The sequence below is a fragment of the Labeo rohita genome, chromosome 15, assembly GCF_022985175.1.
Source record: "Labeo rohita strain BAU-BD-2019 chromosome 15, IGBB_LRoh.1.0, whole genome shotgun sequence".
Lineage (NCBI taxonomy): Eukaryota > Metazoa > Chordata > Actinopteri > Cypriniformes > Cyprinidae > Labeo > Labeo rohita.
The window spans coordinates 9,679,874-9,698,369 of NC_066883.1; the positions used below are offsets into that span (position 1 = coordinate 9,679,874).

The window sequence follows — 18,496 nt, forward strand, 5'->3', positions numbered from 1 at the left end:
AAAAATTTCACAAAGCAACCATCCAGAAAGAACTATAACTGCTACAACTGTAATCACAGTTAGTAATGCTAAAATGCACAAAAAAATCAATCATGATAAACCTTTAGAAAACCTAAACAGATGGAGCACCAAGATGAACTTCAATATCAAATCACCTGACTTGAATGTTATCAAACCTCCATGGACAGTTTTGGGGATTTTGAAGTAACATGTACTGTTACTTCAAAAAAAGATACCTTGCAGATATACATTTTTTTTGCCTTTATTATAAAGATAATCAGATTTTAATACTTCATCAAAGAATGGCCATATACACCTGACAATGCATTTCACAATAATGTGATAGCCCATACTGTATGTCGTTTTGGCAATTTTGACAGGACAGGTTATATCCTTAATATTAACATTTAATGCTAGAATGTTGAAATCGTCACATGATCAGTATATGCAGAACATCAATTATACATTTATGATGCATACATGATTTATTTATTTTTTGTAATTCTTTTTTTAAATACGTCCTGGCTGCTTCTACAAATTCAACCAGGAAGAAATTAAAAATTAATTATATTAGCTGAGCACATAACGCTGTCATGCCATAAAACTGAGTCATCAGGCCGGAAATTTGGTTCCCAGCATTCATGTCCTGTAAAAATGTAATTATGAAAATGTGTGTGCTTGACATGCAAATCACCACTGACCACAAATTTTTAATATTATCAAATATGGCTCAATTTTAGCACGAACCACAGTAAACTACAGCAGCACCAAACCGAATTGCTCAAAGAAACTGAACAATGTTTATATAATACCACAAACTCAGTGTTTGGGGGAGTCAACCTATAAATGGCTTAATTAAAGTGGACAAACTGTTGCTACAGACACAAGGTGACCTTTAGCCTAAGGAAGGCAAGGATAACAATGGCTTTTTAAAGGTGCTGTAAGCTTTATTTTTGGAATAGCATGCATAAAATGTTCCTTCTATCTGAAATTCTCTATTAACTAACATGGATATTACTAGCATATTGGCTGTTTATTAGTACTTAAAAAGCACATATTAATGCCTTATTCTACATGACCATATTTTAGATTCCTTAATCCTACCCCAATACCTTTTAACTGTTAAAAACAAACAAACAAACAAACAAAAAGCAAATTAGGAGTTTATTAAGGCAAAAGTCAAAGTCAATAGTTAGTTAATAGTGAGAATTGTACCTTAAGTGTGACCTATCAATCATACTACCCATTCAAGCTTGCTGATCTTTGAAAATCTCACTGAATTTGCCAGTTTACAAGGTTCAAATATGTTAATTAATAATTGGAAAAACAAGATATTTATACTTTAATATTTTTAAAAAATGCATTACAATTTCCACAAAAATATTAAGCAGCACAACTGTTTTCATTTATTTTTCTTGCGTAGCAAATCAACACATAAGAAGATTTCTAAAGAATCTGAAGACTTAAATAATGATGCTGAAAATTCATCTTTGCCATCACAGGAATGAATTACAATTTACACTATATTCAGATAGAGAATGGTTATTTTAATATTTTAATAATATTATTGTTTTTACTGTATTTTTATTTTAAAAAAAATGTTGCCTTGGTGAGCATAAGAGACTTCCTTCAAAAAGTGTGTATATATGCTAATCTATTCTTGTGGCCTAATGTTAATGTTATTAGGCCTTTATTAAGCCCCCAGAGCCGTGTGAGGCACTTTTTATTATGGATGGATGCATATTATTGGACTTATTTTGGACTGATGAGGAGAAACACCTGTCTATGCCGTTCTAAAGCTTGGGAGTGCCAGGATAAATTTTAATATAACTCCGATTGCATTCGTCTGAAAGAAGGAAGTCATATACACCTAAGATGCATGGAGGGTGAGTAATACGCTACAGTAGTGTTGGCTATCATCAGCCTGCGAGATCGCCAATACATGATATTATTGTGCTAATGTATTTAATTATTTACATACTTAGTTTCATTGCCGGAAACCAGCTCCAGCATAAGGCTAAAAGCAGCCTTACATTATCAAAGAACATCATCACTGATCAGCCTAGCCTATTCTAGTGCAAGTTTATGCATTTTAAAAAACACTTGTGTTATAAGTGAAGCTAGTGTTATCTACACTGTATGATGAACAAATCTCTTACCATACACTGCACACGTCTGCAGCGCATTACGACTCTGACGCGGCAAGCGGAGTAGATCGCCGCTTCGGCATGTGTTTCGACCCCCTGTACTGCACACGTCTGTGAGCGTTACAGCTCTGAAGCGGCCACTCTAGTCAATGCTTGTGTTTATACCAGCCATGGATTTAATTGAATGATATTCTAATGGACCGCATTGTGACATCATTGCGTGCGGAAAACAAACGTTGTAGTCCAAAGGAGCCATTCGTTGTAGTTCTTAAAAAGGGATTTTTTTTAAAAAACGAAATATCTCCTTTTGGAGTGGACTTTGAGATTTGTAACTTTGTAGATCTTTTTTATGCACAAAGATACACCACACACTGATTAAAGTTCAAAAAGTGAAAAAGCATAATAGCGCCCCTTTAAAAGGCATATAAAAATGTTGTATAAATGGTTACACATTGCACATTCATTACTTAACATTTATTAATATTGCTATGCTGTTTATATTAATAAAACTGCAAATGTTGGTGCAATGTAACATTTTGGTGGTCTGACAAAGGGGGCACAGCTTCTGAAGATCCCCCTACAACCCCATAATGCAGATTCTGGCAAAGGCAAGGCAATTACAACATGATTTATGTCAAAATTCTGGGTCACAGAAACACACTGCACAGTAGACTTTGCCACATGAAGTCAAAACAATTCAATCTTTTCTCAGAACAAATAAACAAATCCTGGCAGCAGTCCCTCTGACCTACATTTAGCCTCAGTCAAATAAACCAGATTAGACACTTTTCCCACTAGGGCAGAGGGAAAGACATTTTGAGACATTTCCAAAACAATATATTTTTTCAGTGATTAACCATTTTACTAGAACCTACACACACAGTCTTCAGAGAGATTATAGCGTTTTCATGTACATAACCATGAGACCAAACAAACTTACCTGATTGAAGGTTCTCAGATTTGTGATTATCTCAATATTACTTTAAGCTTATGCATGGTAAAATATCAGAAATGTGTAACCAAAATGTTATTTCATAGAAATCTGTGTGCAATTCTCTACCCACCGAAGCTCTACAGTAGCCGTTTTGGCCATATATAGACACATGGTGTTTCCTAAAAGCATTAGATTATGTGTTAACATAAACATGCCACAGACTCTCATGAAATTAAACCTGAGAGGCACCAGGAAGCTTTCAGCCCATAATGTGCTTTCTCACTCCAAGTTTTAATAGCCAAGGAACATACAGTAAGTGATTTCAAAGTGTATGTATGAATTTTTAAATATGGTGCGTGCAAGAGTATATGCAATCTTTACTGTACTCTTAAGCTAAAGCACCAGGACTGGCTACCGGTGTAGTTAAATAAGTTAATAATTTAGACCTGTTCAGGCTAAAAAAGGTCTTAAGACTCGCTAGAAACATCTAGGTGCAATGCCTTGCAAAAGTATTCATACCTCTTCATGTTTCCCAATGCTTTAAATGACTTTTTTTTCCACATAAATCTACACTCCATCCACCATAATGACAAAGCACAAGACAGGTTTGTAAAAACTTTGCAGGTTTATTACAAATAAACAACTGAAATTATTCCATTGCATAAGTATTCATACCCTTTTCTGGGACACTTGCAATTTAGCTCAGGAGCACTCATATCACTTGTAGATGTTACTACACTTTGAGTGGAGTTAAAATGTGGCAAATTCATTCAAATGAGTATGATCTGGAAAGGCACACACCTCTCAATAAAAGGTCTAACAGCTAAAAATGCATATCAGAGCAAAAACCAAGCCCTGAGGTCAAAAGAACTGCCTGTAGAGCTCAGAGACAGGAATGCATCAAGGTGAAGATCTGGGGACGAGTTCAGGAAAAAATCTGCTGCATTGAAGGTTCACAGAAGCATGTAGTCTCCATTATCCATAATGGAAAAAGTTTAGAACAACTAGACTCTTAAGATAGCCTTAATGAAAACCTAGTTCAGATCATTCAAAAACCTCAGACTGGGCAGAAGGTTCACCTTCCAACAGGATTATGACCCTACGCACAAAGCAAGAGTGGCTTATAGACAACTCTCTGAATGTCCTTGATTGACCCAGCAATTGGACATCACTGCACTATATGGATAAAAGTATTAGGACGCACCAACAACTGAATTTGTGTGTTTGAATCAAACCCATTGCCATATTGTATAAAATCAAGAGTTACATGCCATCTGCACTGCCAAACAGGGAAGTGTGATTCGCCACCCCCACAGAACACGTTTCCACTGCTTCAGAGTCCAGCGGTGGCTGCTTTACACCACTCTGTCTGACACTTGCGATTGTACTTAATGATGTGAGGCTTGCATGCAGCTGTCTGGCCATGGAAACCAATTCCATGAAGCTCCTGCTGCACAGTTCTTGTGTGGATTGACATGCAATGGCAGTTTGGAACTCCTCAGCTGTGGAATGAGCAGACGCTTCATGGCTGAGTTGCTGCTATTCCTAAACACTTCCAATTTCCAATAATACCACTTAGAGTTGACCATGGTAGGGATGAAATTTCACAAGCTGACTTACTGCAGGAGACATCCTATCACCATACCATGCTTGCATTAACTGTGCTCTTCAGAATGATGCACAAATATTTGTAAAAGTAGACTGCATAGCTAGGTGTTTATGATTTATAAGATTTGCTCATCATGATCCTCACAAATGAATACATCTTTTATGAATTTTGAAATCTAAAAAAAAAAAAATCGCATACCATGGTCAACTACACTATGGTCACATGACATCAAAGTCACCATCATATTTAACAGCTCTTGAAACCCTTATTTAAAAAAAAAAAAAAAAATCTTATGAGTTTACCTGTTCTGTGTGATAATGATGTTCCTAACAATCTCTGTATTTATCCCAATTAGCCACTTGTTAGCAACCATCTTTTTTTAGGACAAGTAGAAGCTTCAAAACCACAATGGGGTAGTACTAAAGTATTTTACATAAAACGTGAAAATACCTTGAGTTTGCGTTCAGGCATTAAACCAAAAACTCATTCCAAAAAACACAGGCCAGTTCAGTGTTTGCAAACAGTGATGTTTTTTTGTGTGCGGAGCTTATCTGGTTGCAGAAAATTACAGTTTTAAATTAGCAGTCTATGGAGTTCTGAAATAAATAAATAAAAAAGGTAAATTTGAGTTTATATTTCAAAATTCTTACTTTATTCTTGCAATTCCGAGATTAAATCTCACGATTTTAAACTAAAATGGTTAAATGGTTAAAAGGTTATAAAAAGTTATAAAGTCCGAACTAGCAGATATAAACTTGAATTTGCGAGAAAACAGTCAGAATTGTGAAAAAAAAAATTATGTACATTGTTAATAGTAATAGGTTTAAATATTACGTCATGTTGTAACTGTAGGGCTAATACAATGCGTCCCCTATGAACAGCATATGTGAATATTATGTAGACCTATTGTTTAATTCAAATTTTTGCTTTAAAAGTAGAGTAATCATAGCAGTTTTGATCCATAGTCTGTCTGTTTAAACATCTGCATTTAACTTCAAGTGGCATCTTTGACGACAGTATTCTCTCAAAATTATTTGCATTCCGATTCTGGCATCAAAAGGCACAAAAATATATTTTTCTCTTATTCCATGGATTTTAACTGTTTCACTCCACTTGTTACAAGTGTTTTTCTGACACCACTATGTGTGCGCAGCTGCAAGTGACGTAACTGATGTCTACTCCAAATTGGTCTGTAGTATGATGGAACCGGAAGTGCTAAAAAACTAACTAATTTTCTAGGTTTTGGCCTGGGTTTGGTCCAGGCTGTTTATTGTGGTTAGTGCAGGTGTATCCCTTATACAGATGACTTGCAAAACTTAACTGGTAAAGCTGATTAACCAAGGAAGATTGTTGGTTAAGCTTGTTAAGAAGTCCCATGCTTGGCTTTTCAGCAGGGTATTATCCTCCTCCCATCAAAAATATATCAGTTTATCTCCTACAGTGGATTGCCTTTTTCACATTATTTAAATAGCATCAAGCACTGGCTCGAAGTCCATACACAAACGGTATGTTTAACCGCAAAATGCATTCCGCATTTCCACTGCGTCTAAGAACAGGTTAAATCTGTGTTCAGTTGTATCCTCTTCATCCCAGGCTCCAGTCCCCAGCCTCTGAAGACACAGGATGTGCGGCCCAGGAACAAAGAGCATGGGTGGGATCGAGGCAGGTGGGGGTTGACTGGGGGAGGAAGCGGAAAGGATAGATGACAGGCCCTCTCTGTTTAGCACGCTAAGCATGACTGCCATGCTTGCTTCTGTCGGTCTTACGCATGCAAGTCTTCATTCTCCTGACTATATGGACATCAGTATCCATTCCGACAAGGAGGGAAGTGCAGAATGCACTCACTTGTTTACCATCCTAACAATACAGACTGACTGCGGTCCAAGATAAAATAGACTAGCATGTTTTCAGTGCTACAGCACAGCAAGAAGCTGTCTCACAGTATTTAGTACTTTGCGCTGCTTCGCTTGTCTTGACCTTCCTGACTTTAACCTACAGTGAAAATCATACCGTGATGTTGCATACCGCATGCAACCCTGTTGCAGCATGAAGCAAGCAAGCAAGCAAACAAAAACAAAACAAAACAAAACAAAACAAAACAAAACAAAACAAAACAAAACAAAAAACAAATAAAATATTTGGAATATTCCTTAACACTGTGACATCCAAAAAGTAATAATGGACTCTTTTTACATCATCCTGGGCTGGCCGATAAATAATTTCAGTTTTTTGTTTTTGTTTTTTGCATTTTGCATTTTGCACAGGTTGTTGTGTTTTTCAAATCTAAATTATATATATATCTACTTATATATATAATCTACATATAGGTTACACACTCTGAGTTTTTTAAGTTGTAAATAAGACAGATTATTAGAGTATGTTTTACAAGAAAATACTATTTTAGCCTTTCTACTTCATAATTTCAGGTATTTCAGTGTTTTGCTTGCCATTTTTGTTATGTCTGAAATTACTAGCAATTTCTGAGCAAAAAATGTTTAAAAAATAGTCTCCAAATGAAATTTTTTTAAATACCTCTATATGAGTAAATCAGTAAATCTTACACCGATTTTTATCGTTTCACTATGTATGTATGTACGTGTGTGTATACAAATATTATATATATATATCAGAGGTTGCGCTAGACTTTAACATTGTATGGACAGGCTCGTAAAAACTCCTTTATAATCTATTATTACCCGTGATTTTAATTTTCATATTTTAATTAGAATAACACATTTAATTGATTTATTTTTGTTCACATTTGTTTTTATTTTTAATCATGAACCTACAGGACGACAGCGCAGTGTTTAAAAACAACAAAATACGCTAGGGCTGGGTAAAAAAAAATGATTCCTTGATTCTAATAGATTCTCATTTTAATGAGCCAATATTGATTCTTAAATCACAATCGATCTTTTGGTCTATGCTGTTTTCAGTTGATGAATGAACAGTACATAGTGCGTCTTCCTTCCAATAAATTGCAACAGGCTAGCCTTTGTGTTATTTTTAATATGAAACAAATCAAATTCTGTCCCTTTCATTTGGAAATTCAAGCAATAAATACCGTTTTGGCGCTCTTTAATGTGGCGTGATCGTTGTAGCTTCAGTGTACTCGCCTGTGCTTAATCAAACGCATAGGAAGACATTCGTGACAGTTTCGTTTTTGTTCTCGATCCAGCGCTCTGCAACCAGACTGGACCGCACCAGACTGGGAATTACAGCTACAATTTTACAATAGAGTAATCTGTCAAAATGACGGACGGCCTTCAGATTTTTCCATCACTGATAAAAAAAAATTCGTCAATGAGGAAAATTTTCGGTTAACACGATATATACACACACACACACACACATATACAATTAAATCACTAAACAAATAAAAGTGTAAAACAAACAAAAAAACAAAAACAAACAAACACCTGACCTCAAAGGGTAAGCACTGCTGCAAAAGAAAATTACTTTTTTTTGTTTCAGACCTTATTTTGTGACCTATTCATGTAAAGTGTCATTGACATCAGCCTTCGAAGGCCAAAGAAAAGCAAAGCTGCCACAGCTGAGAGAGAGATTAGCAGGTCAAGGCGATCACTGACTAACCTCTGCTGTAGTGAGTTGTGCTCATTAAGATAGCTAATCAGATGGTAAAGAAGAAAAAGCCGTTCTCCGGCGCTCCATGAATAAAGAGAACAAGAGGACAAAACACAGGGGAAGACAACCAGTTTATTGGCAGCTGCTTGAGACTATCTTGCTGTGGCAATAGATTTCGCTCACGGTTATGTCAGAGGCTTTCAGGCCGAATCAATAAATGAAGTCAGTGCTCTTAACAAACAGCGGTCGTGCCCTTTCAGATGGTGGGCTGAGAGCGAAGCCCCTCCCCTCGCCACCTCCACTCATTCACAGGCAAACTACTTCCATCCTTTATGCTAGTGAATAGAGGTGCTTATGCTAATCATCAGCTAAAATGGAAGTGCTATTTATTGTGATTAGAGCATCTAAAATCTAGTTTAATGTGAAAATAAAACATCCCACTGTTGTTAAAATGGACTGAAATGATATACGATCTACACTATAAAAACACTGGCAGCTGTGATTGCCAGAACTTTACTGTTACAAATAGAGTGACAGTGTTTGAGAGATTATGGACTGTGATTATGTTAACGGTACACTTTAAAGTTATCGTTCACCCAAAATTTACAATTCTGTCATTTACCCACACTGTAAATGATTCCACCCCTGTTTTTCTTCTGCTGATTACAAAATATATTTTCAAGAATGTTGGTAAACAAACAGTTGACAGCAGCCATTGACTTCTATAGTATGGAAAAAGTACGTTGGAAATCAATGGCTGCCTTCAATGCTTCTTAACAAAACAATTTTGGTCACACTTTATTTTAAGGTTTAGTTCTCACTATTAATAAACCATTACCTACAGCTTTTGCCTCAAACTCCTAATTTGCTGCTTGTTAAAGGAGAAGCCCACTTCCAGAACAACAATTTACAAATAATTTACTCACCCCCTTGTTATCCACGATGTTCGTGTCTTTCTTTCTTCAGTCGTAAAGAAATTATGTTTTTTGAGGAAAACATTTCTGCATTTTTCTCCATATAATGGACTGATATGGTGCCCCGAGTGTGCACTTCCAAAATGTTGTTTAAATGCAAAGGCTTCAAACGATCCCAAATGCGGTTGTAAACTATCCCAGCCAAGAAAGAAGGGTCTTATCTAGCGAAATGATAAGTTATTTTCATAAAAATAATACAATTTATATACTTTTTAATGTCATACGCTTGTCTTGTCTCACTCTGCCTGGACTGTTTTTGTTCTCATGACAGTTAGGGTATGTCGAAAAACTCACATCTCATGTTCTTCCTCAACTTCAAAATTGTCCTATATCGCTGTTTTACCTTTTTGTTAAGGGTGTTTAATCTTCTTTGCATGTTCACTTTGCAAAGACTGTGTCGGTACTTCTGCAGCGAGGTAGGATGATTTTGAAATGATTTTTGAAGTTGGAATTTTTTAAAATGAAAATAACCAATTGTTACACTAGATAAGACCCTTCTTCCTCGGCTGGGATAGTTTACAACCGCATTTGGGATTGTTTGAAGCCGCATTTAATCTGCATTTTGAAAGTTCAAAATCAGTCCATTATATGGAGAAAAATGCAGAAATGTTTTCCTCAAAAAACATAATTTCTTTACGACTGAAGAAAGAAAGACATGAACATCGTGGATGACAAGGGGGTGAGTACATTATATGTTATATGTATATCTTTGTTTTGGAAGTGGACTTCTCCTTTAATAGTTAGTGAGGTAGTTGTTAAGTTCAGGTATTGGGTAGGATTAGGGATGTAGAATATGGTCATGCAGAATAGGTGCTTTATAAGTACTAATAAACAGCCAATGTGTTAATAATAGTCATTATAATAAGTAACTAATTAATAGTGAGAATTGTTCCCTGTTACCCAATTTTTAATTTGTTTGGGTAAGTACGGGTTTTGTCTTAATTAAATATTAGCTGTAAATTACGATAAGAAATTTATACTTGAAGATGTTTTATTTTAGTATTTTATAGAAATGTTACGTGTATTGCCTTGTTAAATATTATACAAATAACCACACAGTAATGTGCAATAGAGTTAATCACTTAACAGGCTGTAGCATTTCTACTTTTTCTCAGTTCAAATTACTATGATGTTATACAACATGCATAAACATTTTGAAAATTTGTTTTATTTGTATTTATTTATTTGTAAGTTCATGTTTTGTTTTAAGATATTAGTTGTAAATTATAAGTAAGGCAAACTTTTTATATATTTTTATAAACTTTTTTTAATATATTATATTTTACTACATTTACAAGTTATGTCTTGTTAAATATCACACGATTTTTAACCATGTGGTAATTTATAGTGCAGTTAATTACTTGAAGGGGTCATCGGATGCCCCCAGTTGATATGATTCTTTAGGGTCTTAATGAAAAGTCTATAATGTACTTTGGTTAAAAATTCTCAATGGTTGTGTAAAACAACACCCTTTTTACCTTGTCAAAATGAGCTCTGCAAAAATCATCCCATTTTGATGGATTGTTCCTTTAAATGCAAATGAGCTCTGCTCGCCCCGCCCCTCTCTTCTCTCTGCTGCTCTGAGGGATTCTTTACTTTAGCCGCATTTAGCGTGTTTAGCCATGAAACTTGCTAACTAGCACGTTATTAGAAAAGGCGATTGCAGAGATTCATAAAAAAAAAACCTTATACTCATTTCTGCTGTAAGTGAAGCTGGATCACGGCTGATTTGCACAAACATAGAGACATTTATGTTGATCAGGAGGCGCATTCGTTTTACAAACAAACGTAAACCACTGCATCTTCAGCAGCTCAGATGTCGGGAGTAAATGACGACCACTATGTTCATTATTACATTTCGCAACACAACACCTCAATCGCTCAATCGGAGATATTCTTGTCTAACTTACATCCCTGCTCCGGCATCAAAACATGGAGGTTCAATCATGTCAATCAACTGTCATGGGAGCGGCTTCTGTGGGTGTGACAGGCATCTGAGAATAACTCGATTTGAAAAAGGGAATATTATTTTTACAGATTAATTAAAAACCACTGCATGGATTTTTACCATTATAGGGTAGATGTGAACATACACTGCCAACACACATTAATGTTTAAACAACATGCAAAAGTGAAGTTTGCATCCGATGACCCCTTTAACAGGCAGTTTTTACATCGTTTTTTAGTTCAGATTACTAATATTAATTACAGCATACATTAACATTTTAAAGTAAATTCATGATGTTTTGCTTGTAACCAACATGAAAACCATCTGATTTCTGAGAGCATGTACCTGTGTATATGTGACCCTGGACCACAAAACCAGTCATAAGTAGCACAGGTATATTTGTAGCAATTGCTAAAAAAATACTTTGTATGGTGCGAAATAATAATTTTAGCTTTTATGCCAAAAATCATTAGGATATTAAGTAAAGATCATTTTCTATGAAGATGTTTTGTACATTTCCTACCATAAATATATCAAAACTTAATTTTTGATTAGTAATATGCATTGCTAAGAACTTCATTTGACAACTTTAAAGGTGATTTTCTCAATATTTTTAATTTTTGGACCCTCAGATTTCAGATTTTCAAGTAGTTGTATCTCAGCCAAATATTGTCCTATTCTAACAAACCATACATCAATGAAACGTTTATTTATTCAGCTTCCAGATGATGTATAAATCTCAATTTTAAAAAAATTGACCCTTATGACTGGTTTTGTGGTCAACGGTCGCATATATGTGTACAGTATATATGTTTGTGTTTTGCTGCATCAGCTGAGGGAAGAGCGCTCAGACCACAAACATGATGTTTCCTGGTGTATGATAAATCTAATAGCTTCTTCATGTCATTCAGGTCAGAAGGTCAATTGAATATATCCATCAGTTCAACACATTTGTGACCCTGGACCACAAAACCAGTCATAAATTGCACTGGTTTATTTGTAGCAATAGGCAACAATACATTTTGAATGGGTGAAAATGATAGATTTTTCTTTTTTTGCCAAATATAATGAGGATATTAAGTAAAAATCATGTTCCATGATGATATTTTGTAAATTTCCTACTGTAAATATATAAAAACTTAATTTTTGATTAGTAATATGCATTGCTAAGAAGTTCATTTTTACAACTTTAAAGGCGATTTTCTCAATATTTTTTGCACCCACCTTCCAGCTTTTCAAATAGTTGTATCTTGGCTTAATATTGTCCTATGGTCATAACAAATCATACATCAACGGAATAGTGTATAAATCTCAATTTCAAAAAATTCACCCTTATGACTGGTTTTGGGGTCCCGGGTCACATTTCACAGCCACTAAGACATTCCCTGTTTGATGGTGTGTTATTTGTTGCACTGATTGTGCGCACAACTTTATGACTGACTGAACTGGGGATTGTTATTTCAGCAATAAAACGTGAAATGAAAATGTATTTCTACACCTACTGTAAAGGTTTCCATTTGTGAGCTCTGGCTTAAAGGCTTTTTGAGACACCAGCAGCTTCAAATACGTTTTAATATAGCTGCCTTTTTATTACAATCAATTTGTTAGACAGAAATCATTCTTATCAATCCTTCATTTGAACCAAGTTTTTCTTCCAAGTTGTGCTCTATAATCACTCATAAATATTTTGACAGTTCAATAATCTCTATTCAGTTTTCACAAAATAGTTGTGTTAATTCCTTTTGCAAGACACTGCACTGTAAAAACTTTCTTCCTCCCCCTATTGCATGAAACTGTGACTTGCTTAAGAATATGGAAGAACATCTAGTAGGTTTTACATTTACTTAAGAAGACCTAACAAATCTGTCTGAGAGTGATTCTAGTTATCTAAAAAATAAAACACTTTCAATTAAAAAAATACAATCTGAATGTTTATTTTCAGAAATCCTATGTATGTCACTTCCATACTAATTTAGAACACAGTGTAGTGATTCATAAATGTTTTTGGTTCACCAAAAAATCTCTTAAGAGCCATGCATTAATTTTAGGACATGTGTTGAAGCTTGAGAAGCCATGCCAGATATTAAAGGGTTAGTTTACCCAAAAATGAAAATTCTGTCATTAATTACTCAGCCTCATGTCGTTCCAAACCCGTAAGACCTTCATTCATCCTCAGAACACAAATTAAGATATTTTTGGTGAAATCCGAGAGCTTTCAGACCCTATATATACAACAGTGTAACTGCTATGTTCAAGGCCCAGAAAGGTAGTAAGGACATTGTTTTTTTGTTTTCTGTTTTTTGTTTTTTTTTTTGAGAGAGTGTCAAAAGACACTTAACAGCACTATAACAGTTTTTGTGCTATTCTTCATGAAGAAGAGCAACATACAAAATTACACCAACAAAAGCATTATAGCATTAAAGAAGTGCCATCTATTATTGGATTCCATATCAATTGAATTTGCTTACAGCTGCCTCTTAACGGATTACGCACAAGAGATAACTCATTCTAGACAATGAAACTGTGATTGAAGTGTTCATACGCATCATGGGAGATTCAGATTGGCAGGAGAATGCAAAAGCATAGAAATCATTCAAAATGAACAATGGATCAGACAGAATAACTTTATATTTTAAGTGTGGGCAGCACAAGTAGGACGCCTATCCTGAAATCACTGCACGGTAGATCCATAGCAGAACAACTATAGGCTTTTGAACGAAAAAGCACTTTAAGTCACAATAAACCATTAAAGGCTATAAAGATTTCAAACTTGCTTACTCCACCGGAAAGTCAGAAATCAACTCTGAATTTTAAAAAGCGCATCAGTGCTGATAGCCTGATACCATTGTAAATTAGATTAAGTGGGGAAAAAATGAATTTTTATCTTGCAAAAAAACACTTAAGCATTGCAGATAGTGCACAACTTTATCACACCAAAATTTCAACTGCCAGTCAGGCCTGAGGTCTAGTTTCTAGATTTAACAGGGTGTTGGTTCAGAAGTAACACATGGCTGATCATGCAAGGCCATAGATTTTAAGTGGTTGTATGTTCCTCAAACTTTTAAAGAACAGAAGCAGAATAAATTCTTTCATGACTATGATTTATTTCATGCAGTGTCTGTGTCTAAAGGTCAAAGAATAGACATATAGGGACATTGGTGACTCCACATACCTTATGTTATGGGTGCATGGGTCATCCATTTATACATTTATAAATGTGATTATCGTGTATTTTCTTTTTCTTTATTTCTTTAAATTTATTAGTATACTCTAAAAAAGTGGAATGACTGTGCTTCATTTACAGTGCATTATACAAATATTATAATAAATATCAAAGTGATAGTAAAATATTTTAGTGATTAAAATGAAAAAGTTTACTAACAAAGTGTTTTTTAGTTTTATCTTAAATGAACATTCTACTTTCATAGCTTTTGTTTATTGTAAAATAAAGTTGTAAAAAACAAAAATTCATAAAAAAAAATGTAACATTTTGGCTTATGTCTAAAAAAATATATTAAGTGTGTATGATTTTTTTATATAATATTTGTATTTTGTATTTTTGACTTTGGGAAAATAAATATTTTTGATTTTGAATGTTTGAAACAACAAAAAAGTTAATACATTTGGATGTAACTGTTTATTAATACTTTTCCCCCCCTCAGTATATGCAGAAAACAACCTAGATTCATTTTTAGTTTGATACATAACACATTACCTAATGTTAAGTAATTGAACTTTACTGTAGAATATTACCAGAATGTCTTATTATTAATGTTGTCTTAGTAATGTCGTATAAAGAAGTGGTATAAACAGAAATAATAACAGAGTCATTTTTGATGAGTATATGCAAGGTAATTACATCACCTACAAGTCACACAACCATGTGATGCAACAGAAGATGCAATTCTTACAAATATAGTAAGTTTTGTCACGAGTACATTCAGATGGCTCGTCAACAGACCGTTCTGTGCAGTCTGTTGGAATTTAGGGTTCACAGGTATTTATCAGCCTGCCATGCAAAATAAAGTCGTAACTACAAATTCCTAGTCTGTTACAATAAGCACTTGCACGAAAGGACTAATCACTGTAATTTCCAACTTTTGTGGGGTTCATACCATTACATCTTCGAAAGATGTTTAATAATTGTTGGCAAGTAAACATTGCTAAAATGAGCACAGCTATATTCCACTGCACTCTTAGATTTACATTTTTATGTGTATCATATTACTTTTAGGGATGCACCCATCTGATCATATCAGTCCGGACCTTTTTACGGATAAAGTATCGGTTAGACGGGACTGATCCATTACGATTCTGTGCCTTATGGTTGTTACTGTTAAGCTCAAAAAAGGACAAAAGAGGAAAACAGTGAATTTATACAAGGTGAATTATATAAAAGGGTACATTAAGAAAAAAACTAAGCATGAAGGTCCACTCCATAACCCCACCCTTAAATCATAAGAAAACATAGAACTGAGATTATACAAATGTATACATATCACCCACCAATTTACCAATTACGAATTGCTATTAAATTGCGTAAGTCACATCATTCTTTATTATGCGTTCACTTACGACTGTCTACAAAACCCTTGAAAAGATGTTCCATTGTTCCCATTTTCATGCATAAGCTGACCATAAAGTCCTGTGCGTTTGTTTTAAAAGACTGCATTTTGATGGAGTTTACTGGTGATTCTGAATGTTGTACTTGCAATCGGATGTCTGTTAGATGAGATAACTGGAGTAGCAGACTAAATGAAACTGTGAAGGTTCCATGTGACTCCATAAGCAATGCTGCTTTAAAAGTGAATCATCATGCACCCAAAATACGCTTAAGTACATTTGTGCCACTCCACATTGGGGCATTTCATATTGTTTTTGCAATCAAAGATTGTTTTCCAAATGTAAAGAAAGTCATAAGGGTTTGAAACTAAATGAGAGTAAATGTCAGAATTTGAATTCCATGAACTGTTCCTTTAAGTGGGTGAGTATACACTCTTAAATATTCTAAAAAGGAGTTTTTGCAGCAATAATATGTATAAGAACCAAGTTAGCTTCCCAAAAGAACCTAAAAGGTTCTAAAAGTAACTTGTTTTTAAAGGAGCCATTTTCTCAGTGTAAAGAACGTTTAAAAATAATATGATGAACTTTTTTCCCATCACAAAGAACTTTTTGTGTAATGAAAAGTTTCCATAGGTGTTAAAGGTTCTTCAAGGAACCACAGATGCCAATACAGAACCTTTTTTAAGGATGCAGATGATTTTGAAGAGTGAACTGTTCAGTTGAATCATAAAGCTGTGTGCTTTGAGCGCCAAACTGGTTCACAACCCTGCTGAGAGTTTTGAATGTCCTGGTCAAATGTGCTCTTGTGTGAAATGTCAAATATCAATGGAAATGCTGCTATGCCAAAGCAGTGTGATACCTCCACCACCCTCTAAAGCTTACCTAGAGAGAACTGAAGCAAATGAATAACAGATGAAAGAAATGGGATACATTTAGACAGTGGTTTCTGATGTATTGCAGGTCTGTTCCTGATTGGCCCAGGTAAAACGCAACTATCCATATAGCTAAATGTCCATTTAGCATAGCAAATAGGCTTATTTGTAGTGCAGTGCATGTGCTAGTGAGGGCAGGGTCAAATCCAGCCCGTGTCCCAATCCCACTCTCTCCCTTCACTTTCCTGTCCTGTGTTTTCAATTGAACGCCCCTAAATACAATTTTTATGATGAAGACTTCTCATCCATTTACTTCATAAACTTAGTCTGGGAATGGAAAAATGTGCACTGGGATGCAATACTGACTGCGTTGTTAACTGTTCTGTTAAATGACTAATTACATCAACGTAAACTATAGAATAAAAAAAAAAACTGAGCAATGGTGCAATGTCCTCCTGTACCAGCCAATCCATCTGAAACACACGGCTTACCTTGTGCCTTTATCACCCATCGCGAAGATCTGCGTGCGACACGTTCCCCAGAAACTCTTCTGCTGTGGGAAGAAGATGAGAGGGGTTGCCGAGAAAAGAGAGGGAGATGGAGCCGAGGGAAAACAGAAAAATCAAGAGACAGGCTGAAAGAAAGAGAATTTACTATGCTGCGTTAGAGAGCCGCTGTCACTTAAGTAGCTCTCCTTGCGGTTTGAGCGCTTTCCAGATGAATCCAATTACAGGAGCATCTCCACTGCCGCTTGCCAACAGACAAACCCCGCGTTTCCGATATAAAGCAAGCCAGGGATTCCTCGTTGCTTTCCTGCGCCGCTCTGCTTTAAGAGTCCTTCAGGTGAGAATATACGAACAATAAACGCAGTCTGAAAAATCCTAAAGCTTAATAAGATTCCGTTTGATATCCACACTATCTAGCAGGGCTCTTCCGCTGTTTCCCTCTCCTCGTCTCTGTCTCTCTCTCGCACACATATACTCGCTATCTCCCCTCCTCTCGGGATGTGTGAGGGTATGTGTGCGGGTGGTGAGGTGAGTGGGTGATGATATTCTCCAACGCTGAGCAGATTTCTCAGCTCGCCATCATTGTGCAGAGGCTGTGAAATGAGCGCGGCGCGGTGTCGCCGCGACGACTGATGAGGCATTATTTACATCTTGACATTGACATCATTTAAAGTGGTGTCACATTACAGTTCTAAACTCCCAAAGCAATAAATCAATACCGGCGCGGATAAAGCATATCAATCAGCCATCGTGAGGGTTTAAGATGGTTTTATTAATTGAAAAAGCATCCCTGATATTTTAGTGTTTTTATCATGTATCAGACAAATAAATCAATATCATTACAGCACTGCAATAAAATTATAAAAAAAAAAATCAAGATGCTTAACGATGCTGAAATTAAAACCCACAAAAAATGACATGACAACAATACATGGCGTCGTAAGACTGTAATGATAAAAGTGCAACACTCTAAAATACATTAATTCTAAAATGAAGCTCTGAATGTTCTCAAATGAATGCTAAATCACGTCATATTGGCACTTTCCACAAATAGGATACATTTTGGTGTCCCTTGACTTTTTATTAGGCAAGTTTGTAACCCAAAAAGTAATCCAGAATGAAAACGATTTATAAAGTATCTAAAATGTATTAAAGTTATTATATGAAACAAATATAAAAAAATAATAAAATAATAGGAAATACAACTTTATCACAACAACATCCAAACATTTTGGTTTCAAATTAACCCGCCACAGAGAGTGACACATTTCCAACCCTGTTACAGTATTTACAAAGCAGTCACCCTTACTGGAATTACAGTGTTGGCCAAAATATTTAGAACACTATTTTCACTAGCT

General features: G+C 35.3%; 1 protein-coding gene across 2 annotated transcripts in view; it reads right to left on the reverse strand.

Annotated features, from left to right (window-relative positions):
• arrb1 (arrestin, beta 1) overlaps positions 1 to 17,767 on the reverse strand; it is a 39,675-nt gene extending 21,908 nt beyond the window's left edge. Inside the window, exons 1-2 of one of the 2 annotated variants that reach the window (XM_051129732.1) lie at positions 17,287 to 17,767; positions 17,124 to 17,182 (exon numbers count right to left, since the gene is read on the reverse strand). In XM_051129732.1, coding sequence (XP_050985689.1) covers positions 17,124 to 17,143 — 20 coding nt within the window. In that variant the 5' untranslated portion in view covers positions 17,144 to 17,182; positions 17,287 to 17,767. Of the gene's footprint in view, positions 1 to 17,123; positions 17,186 to 17,286 lie in introns of both variants that reach the window. The other variant, XM_051129731.1, reaches the window with a different exon arrangement.
• Between the last annotated feature and the right edge of the window lie 729 nt (positions 17,768 to 18,496).